General features: G+C 45.3%; 1 protein-coding gene across 4 annotated transcripts in view; it reads right to left on the bottom strand.

Moving 5' to 3' along the window:
- Nucleotides 1–5649: 5649 nt before the first annotated feature.
- MBNL2 (muscleblind like splicing regulator 2) overlaps nt 5650–19290 on the bottom strand; it is a 67338-nt gene continuing 53697 nt past the window's right edge. For 3 of the 4 annotated variants that reach the window (XM_026042706.1, XM_026042705.1, XM_026042707.1), the window contains one exon: nt 5650–8238. In XM_026042706.1, the coding sequence (XP_025898491.1) occupies nt 8111–8238 (128 nt within the window). In that variant the 3' untranslated portion in view covers nt 5650–8110. The remainder of the gene's footprint in view (nt 8239–19290) is intronic. The other variant, XM_026042703.1, reaches the window with a different exon arrangement.

Genomic DNA, 19290 nt, shown 5'->3' with positions numbered 1-19290 from the left:
TCTTACAGCTCAGACTTTGCTCAATCTGTGTTTCTCTGTGCGGGCAGGAGAAACTTGTTCATTAGAGCTAACGAATGGGCACAAACGATGTGGTAAAGAACTGTGATGGTGGAAGGAGGGCCACAAGCTCCATGTGAAGGTGAAAAGGAGAAAAGAAGAACGCCGGCATTGTTTCAGGAAAGAAAAGGAGAACAAGATGTTTTAAGAGTAATAAACTTAATAAACTAACCTCAGACAAAAAAAGAGGGAGAACCAGAGGAGCAAAAGCTGGCAGGCAACCCCAGGTTCCCTTGGTGCACATATGCCCAGAGGAGACACCAAGGAGGATCCGGGTGTTCGGGAGCTGTGTGGCTGTATGTCCCCACGGGCACCAAGGGGGACACTCACCTCCGCATCTCAGTGGCCGCAGGGCTGGAGAGGCTCCTCTAAGAGGCCCTTCTGCAGAGGAGTTGAAGTTGTTGCCCTCACYGGCCCTCCCTCTCTCTCCATCTCCTAATATAGCAAGCCTGTGGCCGCTTGCTTTAGAGCTAAATTGCGGGTGGGTGGTAAAAATATACCTGTTATTCCTCCAACCGACCAACTTCAGTGGGCCCGCATGCAGAGACRGACAGCCAGAGGCAAAGTACCCCTATTCTGGCAATCCACATAAATAGTGTTTACATCTGGCAGAGTATTTGCGAGTAGGAAAGCGTAGAGTTGGTTGACAGCTAAACAAGTTGGGCAGAAAAGCAGCAACCCAAAAAGCTGATACACACCTGCAATTCTAAATCAGATCAGGACTTCAAGAGGCTCAGCCGCTCCCAACATCCAGTTCAAAGAAGTGAAATTAAAAGTCCTCAAGCCACAGGAGGAGTTGCCAGGGACAGAGAGTAAGACCAGCCCAGGGATTTCTCAAGGGATCGGCCTAGATTAGAACGACCCAGGATTTCCACTTGCAGAGCAGGGCTTGTATTTGACAGTGTCTTAAAATCCATCCAAAAAACCTCTATTGTTTTTTAGATTGACAGTCAAAGAGAAGTGGGACTCATTGCCTGAAGCCACCCGAGCTGCTGCAGACTATCTGCAGAGAAATCTGCGTAGGACTGGCAGGCTGAACCTGGGGCATCTAATCCACCCAGATCTACACTCCTCCAGTGCAGGAGCATTTCCCTTCTTCCCTCCACCCTTCTCATGGAAAGGATGGGCATTTTTGGCAAAAGGAAACGCATCGGTACGAGCAGCCCAGCCCGGGTTTAGCGTAGGCACCCGAGCCATCATCCCTGCTCCTGCAGGATGCGCCCACTGTGCGCGGCTGCGCTCGCACGTCTGCTAACACCACACAGACTCAGGGCACTCGCCAAGGCTTGCGTTCCTTAAAAGCAGTATCCAAACTCAGCTCTTTGAAGACGAGAGGAGCTCGATGTTCCTCCTGTACTGGTTTTCCCAAACCGTAAATCTACATTTATTTTCTACACATTTATTTTCCTCATTTCTGAAAGAAATTTCAGTGGTTATAATGCAACTGCAAACACAGCACTGCCAAAAGCAGTTCACATCAATATCTTCTTTCATGTTTTTTTTTTTCTTCTTGCTGCAGAAAGTATTTTCATATAACAACCTGCAATTTATTTGCTGCAAGTTCTATAGTTCCTGTAATTGCAGAATTGTAAGAGCAAGAATTTGGAAGACATTTCTACAATTTATTCGTTCGCACATAATCTAGCTATACATATTTTATACCTATCATTGTGTGCTCCAATGCACTGCATACCAGAAATAGCAACTGCCCTGATGCAACAGCTGGGATGGTGTCGCCCCGCTCCACAGCAGCAATAAAAATCATCTTGAGACACAGGGAAAGCCATCAGGACTGTCAGTTACGTGACATAAAGGGAGGTGGCTCAGAGAAAGGCTTGGATAAAGAAACGTTTTCAGGCACGAAGAGCATGGGATGCATATGATGAGATGCCAAGGAGCTTCCAGCATTTCCAGTGAGGTCCTTTTTGGGGGGTCCAGTGAGTTCATGCAATAAATTCCTCTAGCAGAAGCCTCCCTGCCGAGCATGTCTGCCCTGTCAGGCACCCCAGCTCCCAAGTCCTTTTGCTCTCGCCGTCCCCCACCACGCAGGCGTTGGGCTGTTCCCAGGCTCTCGTTTGCAGTGAAACAGCAGCTTGTTCCTGGAGTGAAACCCAGCTGCTGTTCTGGTAGCGCGCTCAGCGGGCACTCCCAGCGCGCCGCGTGGACGGGGCTGAACCACCTGCAGCCCCTCCGCCGCTCACAAGCATCCAAAGCCATCGCAGCAGCAGCCCTCGGTGCCACACACRGCCTCTCCCTCACGCTGCTGCCTCCAGGAGGCTGCAGAACAGCCCTCGCGCTATTTTCAGGCTTTGGAACCGGAAAGCAAACAAAACCACGGCAAAAATAGTAATTATGGTCATGGCCTCACCCCGTGGGGCCAGAGGAGCTACGGAGCCAGATGCGAGGGTGGACCCAGCCAGTCTGCGCTCGGGAGGGCAGACATGAAGCAGTGCCGTATTGCTGCGTCACAGACTCACAGGATGGCTGAGGTTGGAAGGGACCTCTAGAGATCATCCAGTCCAACCCCCTGCTCCAGCAGGGACACCCAGAGCACGGGGCACAGGGCGGCATCCAGGCGGGTTGGGAAGATCTCCAGAGAGGGAGACTCCACAGCCTCCCTGGGCAGCCTGTGCCAGGGCTCTGGCACCCTCACAGGAAAGAAGTTCCTCCTCACATGSAGATGKRACTGCCTGTGTTTCASMTTRYACCCAYTGCCCCTTGTCCTGTCACTGGCCACCACTGAGGAGAGTTTGGCTCCTTCCTCCCTACATTCACTCTTCAGGTGCTTGTACATGTTAATCAGATCCCCTGTCAGCCTTCTCTTCTCCGGGCTAAACAGGCCCAACTCAGTCTCTCCTCATACGATAAACTTGGCCCGGGGCAAGCGGCTGCTCCCTGTGGAGATTTGATGCCCCGGCTGGAGCTCCGGCACATGCTTGACGATATGGAGGCTCCCAGGCCGCAGCCATGTCCACCTCTGCCTGGTGGGAACACTCGGCCTTTCTACATTCTCACCTCTCAGAAAGTGCCTTGTGTCATTTCTGGAAACCCCAGTGTTGCCTGAAGAAGGCGCACGAGGCTCTCCTGCTCAGCATGGCTCATGGTCCCCACAAGCACTTCCCAGCTGCCGCTCCAAGTGCCCAAGTTGGCAAGAAACAACACGACTTTTAGACACGAAAATCAACATGTTCGGACCCTTCTTGGCAGCTGACAGCCATCTAAAAAGTCACTGCAGGCTGTGGCTTTCTGTAAGAAAGTGTAAACTGACATATTTCCTGTCCTGAACCATGAGGAGATCTGAATCTTCTGCTCCTTCTTCTTTACAATGCCTTCACCACCCTCCCATCTGCCAGGCCTTCTCTGTCTTTTCAAGTCACCCCTGTAGCTCTTCTCCATCTCACATGTTTGTTCTCAGCAGGTCCCTGGCTTGCTGTACTAGTGATAGCTCCAAACTAATGGGTTGCCCTGGTGGTTTTCCATGTTACTTGTGACCTTGGGCCCTTTCAAACCAGCCCTGGGCTGCCGCAATGTGTACAAATTTATGACACAAATTCTTCCCGATTCTGCACACTCGTAAGGGGACAGGAATTTTACTTGCTTTTTTTGAAGTATTTAAGAAAGAGATGATCATGAAAAGGTGCCTGATAGCCACATGGGGTAAAGTTACCTTGGCCAATGGACCCAGTCCTGCATTTCCACGAAACCTGAGGTTGTGTCCCTGTCTACAGCTTTTACTGATGAAGAGGCAGGTCACGGTGTTTGCTGCTCTTCACTTAGGTTTGATGTGTTCAGGAAAGCCTGGCTCCATCACTCCAAGCTGTACATCGTGTTTCCCTTGGCTTCTCTGCTGACAGCACGGGGTTCTGCCCTGGTGTCAACACAAGCACCACGACCGTCTTGTGAAGAATTCAGCGGCGCTGTTCCAGTCCTTTCCCTGTCACTAGCTAGCTGGGTGATCTCTGCCCGCAGGCACCAAACTCCTCTGAGATGCCGCTTTCCCAAGAGGGTCTAGTAATAGGGATTACTTGTTCGTATAATATTCTCCGAGATGCCGGGGTGGGAAGAAAAACTAGCATAACGCACTGGCAACACTCCCCAAAGCATCGCATGCTGTGAGCCACCCTGCTGAGGCAACGGCTGCGCGTGCCCACACCTGCGCGTGCAGAACGAGAAGCCCCTAAAAACCCTCTAAAAACGGCTCAGGGGCAGCGCCAGGGAGGCTCGAGGCAGAGAAAGGGACAGGGCAAGGAGGCCACCAGACCTCTGTCCTGGTGCCGCTGCTGCACTCACGGGCCTGTGGTGCCGGTGAGGAGGGAAGAAGAGCGYGCGCTTCCTCGAGGGACGCCTTCATGGAGGCTGGCATGGGGCACATGCCCTCCATGCGCCACTACGGCCACCAGCCTGACCCAGTGCACTGCGTCGTATGTGAACCTGCCATGTAGGGCGGACACCACGGGCACCAGCCCGACCGAGGGCGCTGTGTCGTGTGTGAACTCGCCGTGTTGGGTGACCACCAGGGCCACCAGCCCAACCCAGGACACCGCGTCATGTGTGAACCCGTCGTGTTTGACGGCCACCAGCCCGACCCAGGGCACTGCGTTGTATGTGAACCTGCCACATTTGGTGGCCACCAGCCCGACCCAGGGCGCCGTGTCGAGTGTGAACCCGCCGTGTTTGGTGGCCACCACGGCCACCAGCCCGACCCAGGGCGCCGTGTTGAGTGTGAACCCGCCGCGTTCGGTGGCCACCACGGCCACCAGCCCGAGCCAGGGCGCCGTGTCGAGTGTGAACCCGCCGTGTTTGGTGGCCACCACGGTCACCAGCCCGAGCCAGGGCGCCGTGTTCAGTGTGAACCTGCCGTGTTCGGTGGCCACCATGGCCACCATCCCGAGCCAGGGCGCCGTGTCGAGTGTGAACCCGCCGTGTTTGGTGGCCACCACGGCCACCAGCCCACCCAGGACACCGCGTCATGTGTGAACCCCTTGTGTTTGGTGGCCACCACGGCCACCAGCTCGACCCAGGGCGCCGTGTCGAGTGTGAACCCGCCGCGTTCGGTGGCCACCACGGGCACCAGCCCGAGCCAGGGCAACACGTCGTGTGTGAGGCCTCCATGTTTGCCACGTGTCCATGCGTCAGCCCCGTCCCCCTCGCAGGCCCGGCCAAGGAAAGCGCCGATTCCGCCTCCGTTTTAAAATGCTCCTTTTTATTTCAGTGGTTGTACATCGGGTGGATGAACTGAACGTCACAACGGAAAGAGAATGGCTATTTAACAGAGCACTAGTAGTTCTGCTGGGGAAGGGCGAGCGGAGGGGCTTACCTGCTACTGAAACATTCACTGTCAGTGTCGTCAATTGCTCGGCATGAGAGAGGCAAACGGAAAGGTGTTTGGGTGAGGTGCTGTGTCGCTTAAAGAAAATAAAGACTGAGACATCTCAAGTAACTTGAAATTCTATCTCAGCTACAGTATTCACTGTCTCTGTGTTGGCCCATCTCATGGTTCTTTTGGGGGGGTTTCTTTGTTTTTGTTTTTATTCTTTAATTAAACAAAGCATTTAAAATTTACTCGTTTTCATTAGGCTTTTTAAAATATAAACAAAGTTTTGGCAAATAAAATTTATACAGAAAAATAGTTTTAGATCTTCCCAAATTTTGAAATAGTCTATAAAATTACTTTATAAATAAATAAAATGCAGAATCTGTTGTACACATATTTGCACATGTCTGTAATTGCCTCCTTATTGTTAGCATAGTTTTGCACTTGTACAGCTTTTAGGAATATTACAAAGTCATAAAGTCGGAAAGTGGATCTCTTATTAAAAATACATTTTCTCTCTTTTTTTTTTTTTTTCTTTTTTTTGTCTGTCAGTTGATCTGGATGAAAGACCTGATGTATCTGAAGCTTCGTCATCCATGGGCAAAAAATAGTAGTATTGGATTAATTGTAAAAAACATAGAATAACAGTTATTCTGAAACATAAAAAGTTCACACAAACCATGTTTTGAAGAGTTATCTACATAAAATATTTAAACAACATGGATAATTTACCATTTAGTATTATACAATAAGCTACCCAAATGCCTAAATTAACTATTATAAAAAAATAAAAACAACTTTGACAGATATAGGCAAGTTGCAGTGTCAACTACCTAGTTATAATGACTGAGAAAGTCTACAAATATTAGTGTTTAATAGTATATAATGGTGATACCTTAACTGCTAAAGTAACAAGTTAAGATACATTATTTTTCCACAAATTAAAACTAACGCAACGTTACAAGCACTATGTTAATTTTACAATCGAATTGTGATTACTTGTTTTCTTTCGGATGATCAAATCTCCAGCTTTATATATAAATAGATAGTAATTAGACATTGGACAAACAAGATTTAGCCCGGAAAATAATCTCCTAGACAAATAATTATACGGTTAGTGCCTTCAGTCTTTCAGAACAGGCAGTGCTGCCAAAGTTTCAAATAGTTTACAATCAATCTGAAGAGGTTAAGTTAAAATACTGCAATCACTAATAATGTCCACATAGAAAACTTATGCCGCAAACAATTATACATAATATCCACTTATAACAGCTGTCTTGTTTTTTTAAACAATAATTTAAAAACTATGCAGTTCATGTGATACATGTGCAACATATAAAATGTGAAATATGAAATATTTGGTACAATAGTGCTTGAAACAAATCTCAAATCAAACAAATGAAATTTTAATTATACATATATAATTACCTTGTAAATCAACAAAGTATTTAAAAAAGTAAACAACATTAAAATCTGCTTCATCCATATATATGTATGTATGTATATATAATATGTATATAACTGTATTAAAGATATCTTCATACTTTTGTGACACAAAATATGTTTTTAAAGAAAAACAATTAAAAGAACTATTTTTTTCCTTCACTCTAATCTGGTTACAATCTTATGATCCAATTTAAAAATGCAAATACAGTAATGATTTATGAAACTGAATCTCATCCTACATTCTTAGTGTTCAGTTGTTAATCTAGATTAAAGTCACTTGTCAAGTTTCAGTGACTAAACTGAATTTTAGTTAAGTGAGAATATCATACAAATCTCTTCATCTGCACCTTCCTTTTTTCTTTTTTTGTCTGTTTTGTTTTTCTTTTGTTTGTTTGGTCTTTTGTATGATTTTACGTTTAGAGAAGCTGTTTCTTAACAGCTTGGATCTTTTTGGTAACCTGATTACGAGTTTGAAAGATTAGTCGCTTCCTGTAAGATTAGACTGTTGGCATCAGGCTCACTTCCATCAAGTCTGATGTGACAAAATTTAGGCACTTCTGCAAAGTCTCTTTTAAAAACATTATAAATATACTTGTAAAATAATATTTTCAAGACTTTGTTCTTTTGGGGATTAAAGAGGGGTATGAAGGTCATACTGTGCAAAATTTTTATTTTTCTTCTGCTATTCTGCTATGATTCCAATGCAATTTCTCCATAGAAGTCGAACATCAACTCTCTGCATCGACAGAATTTGTGCTTTACTTTGGATTTCTGGCTAAAACGTTTAGATTGGCAGGGTGACGTGCAGGACGCTGGGCTTTGTTTCGTTTCCTTCGTCTTGGAATAAGCTCACGAGGGGAGCAAAACCAAGATTTAGAGCCAAGAGGAAGAAACCCATTCATAATAGGGGTTAAAATCAAACCTGCAACTGGAGTAGGTTTTTAGCCGATACAAATTAATTATTGCTGAACTTGAAAGATTCAGAAACGCTGAATCTCCCAAGACTAAATTAATTGGACCGTTTGTGTTAGGTTATCGTTATGGAGACAATATTCGCAAGAAGTAAATTATGTTTAGAAAACCTTTAAAACTAAATGTTACCCTTTATGTCTTGAAACATCACAGCTGGTATCAGGTAGTTAACTATTTTAGGTTGGAATATAGTAAGCATACCATATTTAATATTCATATATAACATAGCAGCACTAGCTTTTTTTTTACTTTTTTTTAACTTTTTTTTTTTTTTTTTCCTTTAGAGTTTGTGTGATTTGTCCGTCAGAACAAACTCGTTACTTAGCATGCAGTTTGTGGCAACTCTAGAGAGGAGGAGACAGGGTAGTATGTACAGTAACCGGGCTTTGCCGATCGCAGGGAGGCCTCTTGACATTCCGTTCCGCTTCTGCTCCTTACTTCAGGATTATCTGCCAACGAAACGGAGACGTCGTCATTGCGCTGTGGGGCGGCGGCAGGCCCGGCGCGGCGGCCCCGCGGCCCAGGGCAGGCTTTGCCCTTGGTTTGCTCGCACGCTGGGTGCTGGTGGCGCTCAACGGCCACCGAGCTGCTCTTCGGGCTGCCGCCTGCGGCTCCCGAATCGTGTGGGGGCCGCTCGGCGCGGTGAAACGCCAGGCCGGGCCTACGGGAGCAGCTAAGGCCCTGTTTCGGGAGGCCGCGCCTTGGCGGCGCTCGGCACCCTTCACAGACTCACAGGATGGTTGAGGTTGGAAGGGACCTCTAGAGATCATCCRGTCCAACCCCCTGCTCCAGCAGGGACACCCAGAGCACGGGGCACAGGGCGGCATCCAGGCGGCTTGGGAAGATCTCCAGCGAAGGAGACTCCACAGCCTCCCTGGGCAGCCTGTGCCAGGGCTCTGGCACCCTCACAGCAAAGAGGTTCCTCCTCACATGGAGATGGAACTGCCTGTGTTGCTGAACCCCTGGAGGGCTCCCGAGGCAGGGCATGGGGCTCAGCGCCTTCTGGGAGGCTTGGAGTTGCATCGGTCTTTGCTGCTCTCGGGAAGCATGGAGCCCTCAGCACCAGGAGTGATGGGGCAAAGCAAAGCTGGAGGCAGGGCTGCTTATCTCACCCAAGCAGGAAAAAAGCACCAGGCCCCATGTTTTCAATAAGCCAAAGCATCTTTTCTTTCTTTTTTAGCCACTGCTGATTTTCTAGAAGATTCCTTCGGGTCAATGATAKGAAGAGCTTTCTCCCATCTCCTCACGTCAGGAGATCCCCAGGGATAGAATCACAGAATCACTGTGGTTGGAAAAGACCCTTAAGATCATCCAGTCCAACTGTAAACCCATCACCACCAGGCCTGCTAAACCATGTCCCTAAGCGCCTCATCTACACGTTTCTTSAASGCTGCCAGGGATGSTGACTCCACCACTTCCCTGGGTAGCCTGTTCCAGTGCTTCACCACRCTGTCCATGTAGAAATTTCTCCCAATACCTAACCTGAGCTTCCCCTGGCGCAGCTTGAGGCCACTGAGGATGATCAGAAGGGCACCCCAGTGAGCCTTGCTACTTGCTGACCTTGCTGGTTTACCTTCAGATGTCTCAAGCTGAGGGAGAAGCCACCATTTCACAGCGGAGAGCTGCTCTGCGTCCAACACCGCACAGACAAGCGGCCGAGCGCCYGCAGCGCTCTCCAGAAACAAGCCCTCCTACGGGATTGGAAAGCAATCCACGTTTCTGCCGTCTGCCTCGAGAAGGCTGCCGGTGGAGGCGATGTCAGGAGCCGGCAGCGCGGCGTTTCATCACACCACTGCTGCAGTTGTACTCCAGACTCGAGCACGAGCCGGGGAATCAGAGGGAAACGCTCGCTTTCACTGTTTCATTTGGCATTCAGCATAGTTTTAAGTTGCATTTGCAGGTAGTAAGCGAGACAGTCGTGACAGCGCCCTGACCTACTTGTGCATTACAGAGGCAGACTGCCGCTTCATGCGATCCTTACTTTAAAAGGAGGGAAAAATGGCTTGAAAGCAGCTTTCAGCAACATACTACCTCTGACATACAGGCTGCCAAAAAGAAACACGCTCCCCACTGYGGGGAAGGCACTTGCTCCAGTGATCACATCTGAACACACCTCGCAACCAGGAGCGCCTGCAGCCACTGCATGAATCATGTCCCGAAACCCAGAGGAATGTTTTGCTTGAGGTGCCCTGAAGACAGTCACTCCAGACAGCTGCCCGTTCAGGGAAACCATCATCAGGAACGGGAAGCGTTTGCAGGAGCTGCACAAACACCCTGGGACACCCAAGGGGCTCCCGGAGGAGGGTGGGAAGAGCTCTGGCCTGCAGGTATCACATACTCAACACTTGTGAACCTGCTCCTGAAGGCACCTGCCATGTGTCTGTGCTCCTCCAGGAACAACCCGCTGGAGGCCTGTGTTGGAAGCACATCTATGGTCATCAGCCCTAAGAGCCCAACAACACTCCAAGCCCAATTGTAATGACTGACAACCTGTTGCTGCAAACAGCTTAGTATTTAAATATATGATGCATACCACAAGGATAGATATTTTTCAATGACTTCCACTCATGGTGAGTTTGCTAGTTGTTTTTTGTGTGTGTGTCTAGACTCGTTTTCTTTTTGAAATAATATAAAGCCCCTCTTGTGGTAAAATCCTGGCCCRTTTAAGCATCGTGGCTTGATCGTAAGTGCAAGGAATATAGCCATGCTGAAAACAAGAAGTGACAAAGATTATCAGCACTGATATTTTTAGCATGTTACAACCCAACATGTCAATGTAATTARTACAAGCAGCCTTAGCTATTCTGGGTTAACCATAATCACAAAATAATCTACTTCCATGGAACACAACCTGAAACCTGCTCAGTTTAAAGAAACTAGAATTCCCTATCCTGCAGCTGCCTCCGTCCCCTGCCAGGTTTTGAGGGGATACAACTTCCATTTTCTATAGCTTTTTTTCTATAGCTTTTTCCTCTCTCTACCAYTGTTTCAGAAATACAGAGAAAACTTAGCAAGAGCTCACTGCCCCTTTTGGAGAGATATCTGGAAAGGTCAAAGCTAGACTGGTCCTTCCAAATGCCCCCAGGCCCATGCCAGAAGAGAGAGGGGGCCTGATCCCYGACTGTATCCATATCACTTGAAGAGCACAGGGCTGCCCATGGATAAGCAAACGTGTCCCTGATGTAGGCTCCCTGCTCCAGACTCAGGGACCAAAGGCGAGGCCGTGGCTCTCCTCCTGTGTCCCGTGCAGGTGGCTGTGGGTGCGGAGGGCGCCGCTGGAGCTCGCCCTGCTGCACGTTGCTGYGGGCACCACTGGGTTCGGAGCTGGCTCCTTCCTCAGCGCTTGTGCAGCGGATGTAACTAGGGCACGCTGCACCCTGGCTATTTCTAGGATACGTAGGAGTCCTCCCAGTGGGAAAAAGAAGAAAAAAAAGCCCAAGTCTCTCCTTCAGAAGAAGCTTCTCCACTGCAGAGACTCAGAATTGAGAAGCTCTGTTTCTTTTTTAACCTTAGCCACAGAGTGTAAAATGCATCCCGTAGTCTTTAATTATATGTTCACACCCTATTTCTCAAAAGATAGCTCATCTCTGCCATAGCTACATACACATGTAGCAGCGTCTGCGACTGTTTCTCTACTGGCTCTGACAGAGAAACATAAAATGCTAAACTACTTGACAAGGCGAACACAGCGTGACCCTCTCCTGTTTAATCTACAATCAAAGTAACAGGCAGCGATGGAACATGTAGGCTACCTACGTCTGCCTCAACTGCCTCACCTCTTGCATGTTGAAGAAGGAGGAACTGCACAGAACATACCGACCAGAGAACATCTCTGCAAACACTCACTACAGGGAGACTCTCTTATTACTGGCAAGGAGGTCCCAAAGCCTTCCTCTTCACTGCTGTTTGAAGAATGAGATCCCAAATGTATGCACATATGACTCATTCTCAGTGATACTATTATTTTCATTGTACCTCACAGTAACTTGCCCTAATGTATTGTCACTTTTACCAGAGTAAGTGTAAACATCAAGAACTGAGAATAGGACTGTGCGCGTATGTGTGCACGTGTGCATTGACGCAAAGCTCTGTGGCTCAAGCATGGGAAAGCGTTTGCTCCTGCTGTGTGGGGTAAGCCCATAACCATATCCATGAATATGGATATGGATGTGCATGAGAATACTCCGCTACCACAGTAGTAGACCCARAAAGAAGTAGATCCAAAACACTGCTTCCAGCAAAAGCATAATGGCCAGACACTTACAACTTGTGATAGTCATGCATATACTTTAGAAGATTTAGTAACAGGGCAGGGCATTTTTTGAGGCAGTCACAGACACAGGGTGTTCTCTCCATTGCCTTCGCACCTGGTACTCATTTGAGGTGATGTGCCAGAAAGAATGTCACCCTGCAGAGGCAAATCACTATAACTGTGCCAGTGCTGCTTGCTACGTCTCAACTAACTGGTAAGACATAAAGTAAACTGAAATGTCTACAAACTGCTTTCTACTTGTCAAGAAATGTTTGCTCTCCCGAATTTGCCACCTATAAAAACACTAAGCTCCCAAATGCCAAGGCTTTCTCTCCTTTCTGTAGGAGCACAGCCCATTCAAACTCTCACAAGCCTTCAGGCCCTGCAAAGTACCACAGTATCACTGAYCCCACTGGGAAACACAGAACAGGGYGACCTACRTTACTCCTCAAGGTGAGACCATTCTGCTGTGTGCTCCATGGGAAACACAACCAAGAGATACGTTACTRTCCAAGCTTTCCGTGTCCCACCAAACCACCAGCCTGCTGCGTGTAGTGGGCAGCTCTACAGCAGCCTGTGAATATGGCTRTAGGAGGTTATTGGCTCAAGACTGAAAGGTAAAATTCAAAAAGTATTTTATAAAAAGGTGGAAATTCAACCTTTGTAAGCTCTTTTCTGATTTTTGAATTGCTAAGGGCGTTGCTTTAGTTGATGCAGTTCACGTAATTATTCATATAACCTAAAATGATGACTGCATAACATGAATTCAGCATTACTGTTTGGCCTGAGATTTTCCATCCTGATTGCTACAGCTCATGAAGCTTCTTTACTCTCTAGGAGGTAAATACTCTTTCCAGTTCYATATTTAATACACAACCATGAATCCAGAGAACTTTAAAATCCAGTATGAATTTGATGAGTGTGATCTTTAGCAGCACTTCAGCTAAAGATCAGTCCCAGTGGGTCGGCAGGAAAACATGACTTTACATGCATCTCTGAGATGCTTCTCTTTAAGAGGCTTTGAAATTATTTCTCCAAATGACACTTTGCTCTGTAAGTGTTAATACATTTGAAGACAGGATTAAGACCATATCTGACCTCCGTATTGCAAAGCATCTGTCCCTCTTAAAATCTACTCCTACTCGGCAAACATCTTAGACCACTCAGCCTTCTGTTTGTGGAGCGATGTAGTAATAAGAGTTTCCTGAAGATGAGAGATCTATCTGGGGTATACATTCCAAAAGGCAGGGATTTGCAGCCAGCCTGCTAGTATGAGGCTGCCTCAGAATTTCTTCTCTGTTCTAAAAGTAAAACCAATACGAAGGATTTCTTCCCTTTGACACGAAATCCACAACTATTTATATTTCTTCATGCCTTTGGGAAGTGCATCCATCTCTGTATTTTTCATTTTCTCTCAGAATGCTCCTCTGTTGCATGCGCTTTCTCCTTTTTCCCCAAATGAATTAAAGTTTCTTTTTATTCAGTCAAAAATGAAGAAGGATGAGTAAACGTTCAGACATGTAGTGAAAGTAATCATCATCAAATCAGCTATGCTTAAGTAGTTTTTCTGTAGCCTTACAGTTTCACTTTTTTAACCCCATACTTTCACCTTTGTGGAGCACCAAAGGGAGCTTTTGAAACCCCTGCTTCAGGACACTCATTTATGCTCTTCCAAGGTTTGGGATTTGACACTGTTCTCAACTGGCTAACARCAAAGGTGGCTTGATTTCACTGATCCTACCAGCAAAACATTAAAAACAATCTGCCTGCTCTCACAACTTGGGGGAGAAAGTGCTTGGTTGCACTCCTCATCTCTCCCACCATAGTTATTATCATGTCTATTTTACTGGCTATAGACCCCRCTCGACGTCCCTTCCTGACTCATGATAGCTCTTGTCACTGTCCCAAGGGCCCCCTTCCCTTACCTCTATTAAACACATTTGCTTGTTCATGCATCCCKTTCAGCTGCCATGCCTGCCTGATTTGCCCACGTCCACTCTCAAGACCAGCAATAACACCACGACGGACTGTCACCAGCTCGTGCTAGTGACATCCTATCATTCCTCTCTGCAATGTCATCCACAAACACAAGAGAAAACAARAGCAAAACTCCTCAGGCAAAACCTACAGGAGCTGCTAATAGGACTGGAGGGTCTTCTTGGAACCACCTTGGCAGCCCTCCTACTCCCTGCTCATCACTTCATACATAAACATATTGAGCTGCAAGTTGTATCACTAAGTTCCTTCCTCTGCTACTCCCCCCACCAGAGGTTGCTCATTCTCCTGATGTCTAGAAACCTTATCATCTTTTCCAGCATTTTATGATTTAATGTCTACAGTGTTTTTTCCCCGTCTCACTACCCGCAGATCTCTTCTAATCTTGCAGAGTGTTGATTTTATCTTCTTGTTTCTCCATTAATCCAATGCATTCCCAACAGGGTGACAACTGTGATTCATACAAACACTGAGCTCTCTAGGCCACAGATGACCTCCTTGGTCCCAGACACTAACTCACATGGTGGGCYACAACTGGGTCCTGAGACAGGAAGGTCCTATCTCTTTGCCATATATCACAGCTCATCTCCTAACACTGCAATTCTAGCACCCTGCTCCATCTTTCATCCTCTTCCATCCTCCGTTTTGTCTGTTCCAGGCACRTGCTGCATCCCGGACCATCTTCTGTCCACCAGCCCAGTACTGCTAAGGTAAGATGCCTACTCATTGGGTTACTCATGTTTGTTTGGGTCTGCCAACATTACTACCTATCCTATGCAATAAGATTTTAACCAGTCAGTAGACACAAAACTGTTGTCACAGTCAGAATGATTTCAGAATGATTTCAGATTTCAGAAACAGAGTCATGTTCCCCTGCACGCTAATTTAATCAAGTTTCTTTGGATACAATATAGTAATGTTTTATCAGTGAAAATCCCAAGCGTCAGATAATGGGACAAATAGAGGCTTTATTCTTACAGCCTCAGGAGGAGTAAGAAAAATGCCTTATCAGCTTTATAGATAGATATTTTTAGCGTATTTTGTTCTTTTTAAGGGGAAAAACATTAGTGATATCTTATAAATAGTAAAGATCAATTTCTCATTAAACCAAGGTTACAATCGCTAATTCTTTTCTCTCTGCTTGGGAAAAGATTTGAACTCCTACACCAAGAGTTGATAACGTGTCTGGAAATGGCTGAGGGTCAGAAATTCCTGCTGAGGTGGACCTATTTACCAGAATACTCCATTCCATTAGGCACAAGCTGTTGGCCATTAGGGTGTTGACAGAGAGATCGTCTGAACTTGGCTCTTCATGATGATCTTAAAGTAAAGATCAAGGCTACTTACGGGAGCCCCGGAGGGCTCAAGGATTCAGCAACACTATTCCTCTTTTAATATCACTAAAGGGTCCCAAAAGAGAGGCCACAATCATCGGGGCTGCCAACTCCCTAGCATGCTTACAAGCCTTAATATGYATTTCCTCAAAGAGTACTGCATCATGTGTAAGTGTAACTTAACAGGTACACTTCAAAAAGACAGCTGCAAAGATATATTTGCTTTTAAAATGAAAGCAACTTGGTCTTACAAATTCTTCTCAGAAGTAATAAACCGTCCASTCTTCAAAACTGACCACCCATATCCACTTTTATTAATTGCACAGGCAACAAACAGACTAGATAGAAATGAAAAAAACGTAAGATTTTAGGGCCACGCATACAGTGACTCTTTTGAACAGCCACTCAATATCACTTTCCAGGTCTGAGCGAGTGCAATCATCTGTGGTTTTCGCTTCCTATTTTTAGATTATTTTTCCTCTTCTTGAATTTTAGAAACTGCTAAAATAGGTTTACACAGAGGAACTGAGAGAACAAAGGAGTGAAAGGCCAAGCACAAGTCRTGAATCCCTTATGAAAAACATCTCCATTTCCCTTGTAAAGAAGAGTGCTACTTCTCCGAGCCCAAGTTTTCCTCATTCAGTGTTTTTCCTACACACCCACTTTGTATTTTCCTCTTACACTTCATGTCTATCCAAATCACTGTAGATGAGTGTGTAGCTTAGCCCTTGCCCTCCCTCTTAGGGGAGCACTGGGCAGCATGAAGAGCCCGGCTAGCACTTCTCTCCATTTCTCAGCAGGAACCTCCCCTCCCAAAGCCTGGGTTTCAAATTCAGATTCTATTCAAAACAAAAGCTGTTCTCCTGCAACTTTCAGGACTTAAAGACTGAAAAACAAACAAAAAAATCATTTTCTTCAAGATTACTCACAAACCACCATACTTACAACAGGATATACCTGTTTTAGTTGATGAAGCTTTGCTCAGATTTTTAAAACCTGCTATACATATAACTTCTGTGAGGAAAACCTCATGTTCCTGACTTCTGTTTACTGTTTCTCCTGCTGAAGTTTTCCTCTTATCTGAACACTCTCATAAAGAACCCGTGTATGTGTCTTTCCAAGAATACTGAGATAAGAATAAAATTGCATACATTGGAAATTGTGCAACAAAACAAACCTCCACCTCAAGCTGAAAGGCATGACAGGCACAGCAATAAATGCATAAATCCACTGTGGTTATGTGGGGAGCTGCCTGCACACTCAAGGCCAAAAATAAAAGGCATTTCTTTTGGGCAAAACGTTCATGTAATAGGTGATATGCTGAAATAAAATATGGTATTAGTTTATTTCAAGGACTATTAGTTGAAGCAACTAGCAATGCAGAGTTCCAAACAAATACCTTCAGAGCTCTGCACTGCGTTATTAAAATTTTATGACAGAAAATAACAGACTTGCATAAACTGTGTGTACATTCTAAGAACAATGAAACTAACTTTTTTTYCCCCCCCCAACAAACGCCTATGAAATCACTGGACGTCAGGAAAGTTTCCCTRTTCTTACAAAATAGAAACTGTGGCCTAAAAAACTTTTTACTCAACTCATTGAAACATAATTTGTTGAAAAAATAGCAAAAACACTAAAAGAAGCTACTTTCTCAAACATAAATACACTATTTTAATTGCAATGCTGTAAGAGTTAAAACAGTCTAGAACAAGAGAGGGAAATACAGAGTTTTCTTGTTATATAAAAGAAATAAGTGTTTGCCTTTGCTTAATTCTCATCTTATGTGATACTGCCACCTGGCAGGCCAAGAGGGGAAGTTAGGAGATTCACAGAGTCTTTTGTCAGTACTACTTAGGACTTCCTGGGGCCTTTAATACTGRAAACTCTGACTTCTCGAGTTTTCAACTTGGTATTTTTTAAAATTAATGTTACTTACATGTAGCTCAGTGTGTCAAGACAGTAGAACTTACTTGAAATCATGCTAGTGATTCTTGGGTGTCCAACAGTTTCCATTTCATTCCACGACTATCTATATCTATTTCARTACCTTACAAACAGAAATTCCTCTTCAGTATCTTCAAGATGAAGGATACTTTAGAAAAAAATATGAAACACTCTAAAAAACCATAAATTCACTTGTTGTTGCTACATGTCATAACGCAAAGAAATTGAAATTTTTAACCTTTTGTAAAAAAAGGTGTTAAGAGAACAAATCTTGTTCCTCTGTTCCTTCACAAATGGCAGACTGCGTCAGCTCCACTGGATGGCCTTTGAGAACAAAATATTAGCAGATACTCAGAACTGCTGGGTGCTGCCCTGTTAAACTGCAAAGCTGAAGAGTTTAGGGCAGCGCTTTGGAACATGGACCTAACTTTTTCCTCGAGTTCACTGGGGAGATGAACCTTGGGGGAACCCCAAGGTTCATCTCTCCAATGCTCTCTCCAATGCTCTCTCCAATGCTCTCTCCAATGCTCTCTCACCCAGCAGCTCAGGACCATGGCCCTGGTGAGACACCGAGTCCTGCATCTGAGATCCCACAGCTGGCTGGTACCTCTCCATGGCCCAGCAGGGCACTGAGCATCTTCCAGTGCCCAAAGCCTTTCTGCTCAGGGCTCACTCCTGGCCAACATGCCCTCCCAATGATGCTCCCGAGTAAAGAATATGCACTTCTGCCTCTTTTTGTAGACTTCTTCATGTCAGATTAAAAGCGCTCTTTCTTTTGCCATGAACAGAATCATCTATAGGAGGAATTACTTTGGATTTTCTAGTATTTTTAGTCAAAAAAAAAAAAAAAAAAAAGGCTGTTTGGATACCTCTTCTTTACTTTCTTATCTTTTGCCTGAGAAACCACAGCCTTTGAAACTAGTAACTCATATTTCATAGTTTTCTTCTTGTTTACAAATCCAACAGGCTTCCACAAAGGGAAAAGGAGAAGGGAAACACAAAAAGCCTTTTCAGACCTCAGCAAAACTGAGAACAGCCACCTGCCCTGCCAGAATGGGCATAAGCGGCTGTGAGGTAGAAATAAAYGGAGAGGGAGCTCTTTTGGGCACACAAGACCCTTTAGGAGACACAAGACCCTTTTGGGGTCTGTTTGCAAGAGGGAAGAACTGCCAGGAGGTGCTTTTGCTTCACATGGAAAGAAGAAAATTCACTTGCATGGGGTTGTGTTTGGGCCACATGGCATTTCAGCCTCATGGAAATCGGGGCCTTACCTTGTGGCCCTGCACCTCCTCTTCCCAAGARGTGTTTTCCTGCCATCTCCCTCATTCCTGAAGTAGCTGCCATGCACAGCCTCCCACATCCTCATGAAATATTTGGAGTGTTTTTATTTTACATTCTGTTAAATATTTCTTGAATGCTGGGGCATATTTTTTTGTTTGTTTGTGGTACTTGAATGCAACACAAGTATTTTTACGTTCGCTTCATTGTATTTCTATRGATTCCAACAAAACTGAAGACTATTGAATGATTTCATAATTAATATCTCTGCATAATTGCCACCTAATTTAGTGCAAAAACTGATGCATAATTTAAAACAGCTGTGCTAGATAATCACAAGCCTTAGTGTGAGACAGCTTGTTGATCCTCCATTTTTCAGACATGGCCTTTTTCTACTACGTCTGCCTTTCCCCTCTTCCCTCCTTAATTAAAGGCATTATAACCAGTAGAGAAATGTTGCGACTATATCATAGCTTTAACTGGTATTCCATAGTGTTGTTTTTATGATATTTATAATATAATATTTTTCAGTGCCAAAATTAAAGCATGTACCTATTTCTGTTGTATATAGAAGATAAAAGCAGTGTTCTCTAGAAAGTGATAAAAGCAAGACTATTTTCTTTAAAATAAGCTGGATTTTGGTGGTTGCCCTGTAATCACCAAGAACTGAAGACACACTCCTTGAGCTTGAAGCC

Source organism: Nothoprocta perdicaria, unplaced genomic scaffold (assembly GCF_003342845.1).
Source record: "Nothoprocta perdicaria isolate Ctin4 unplaced genomic scaffold, notPer1 scaffold_311, whole genome shotgun sequence".
Taxonomy (NCBI): Eukaryota; Metazoa; Chordata; class Aves; order Tinamiformes; family Tinamidae; genus Nothoprocta; species Nothoprocta perdicaria.
Note: the sequence above shows the minus strand (reverse complement) of the source record. Positions and strands in the feature narration are given on the sequence as shown.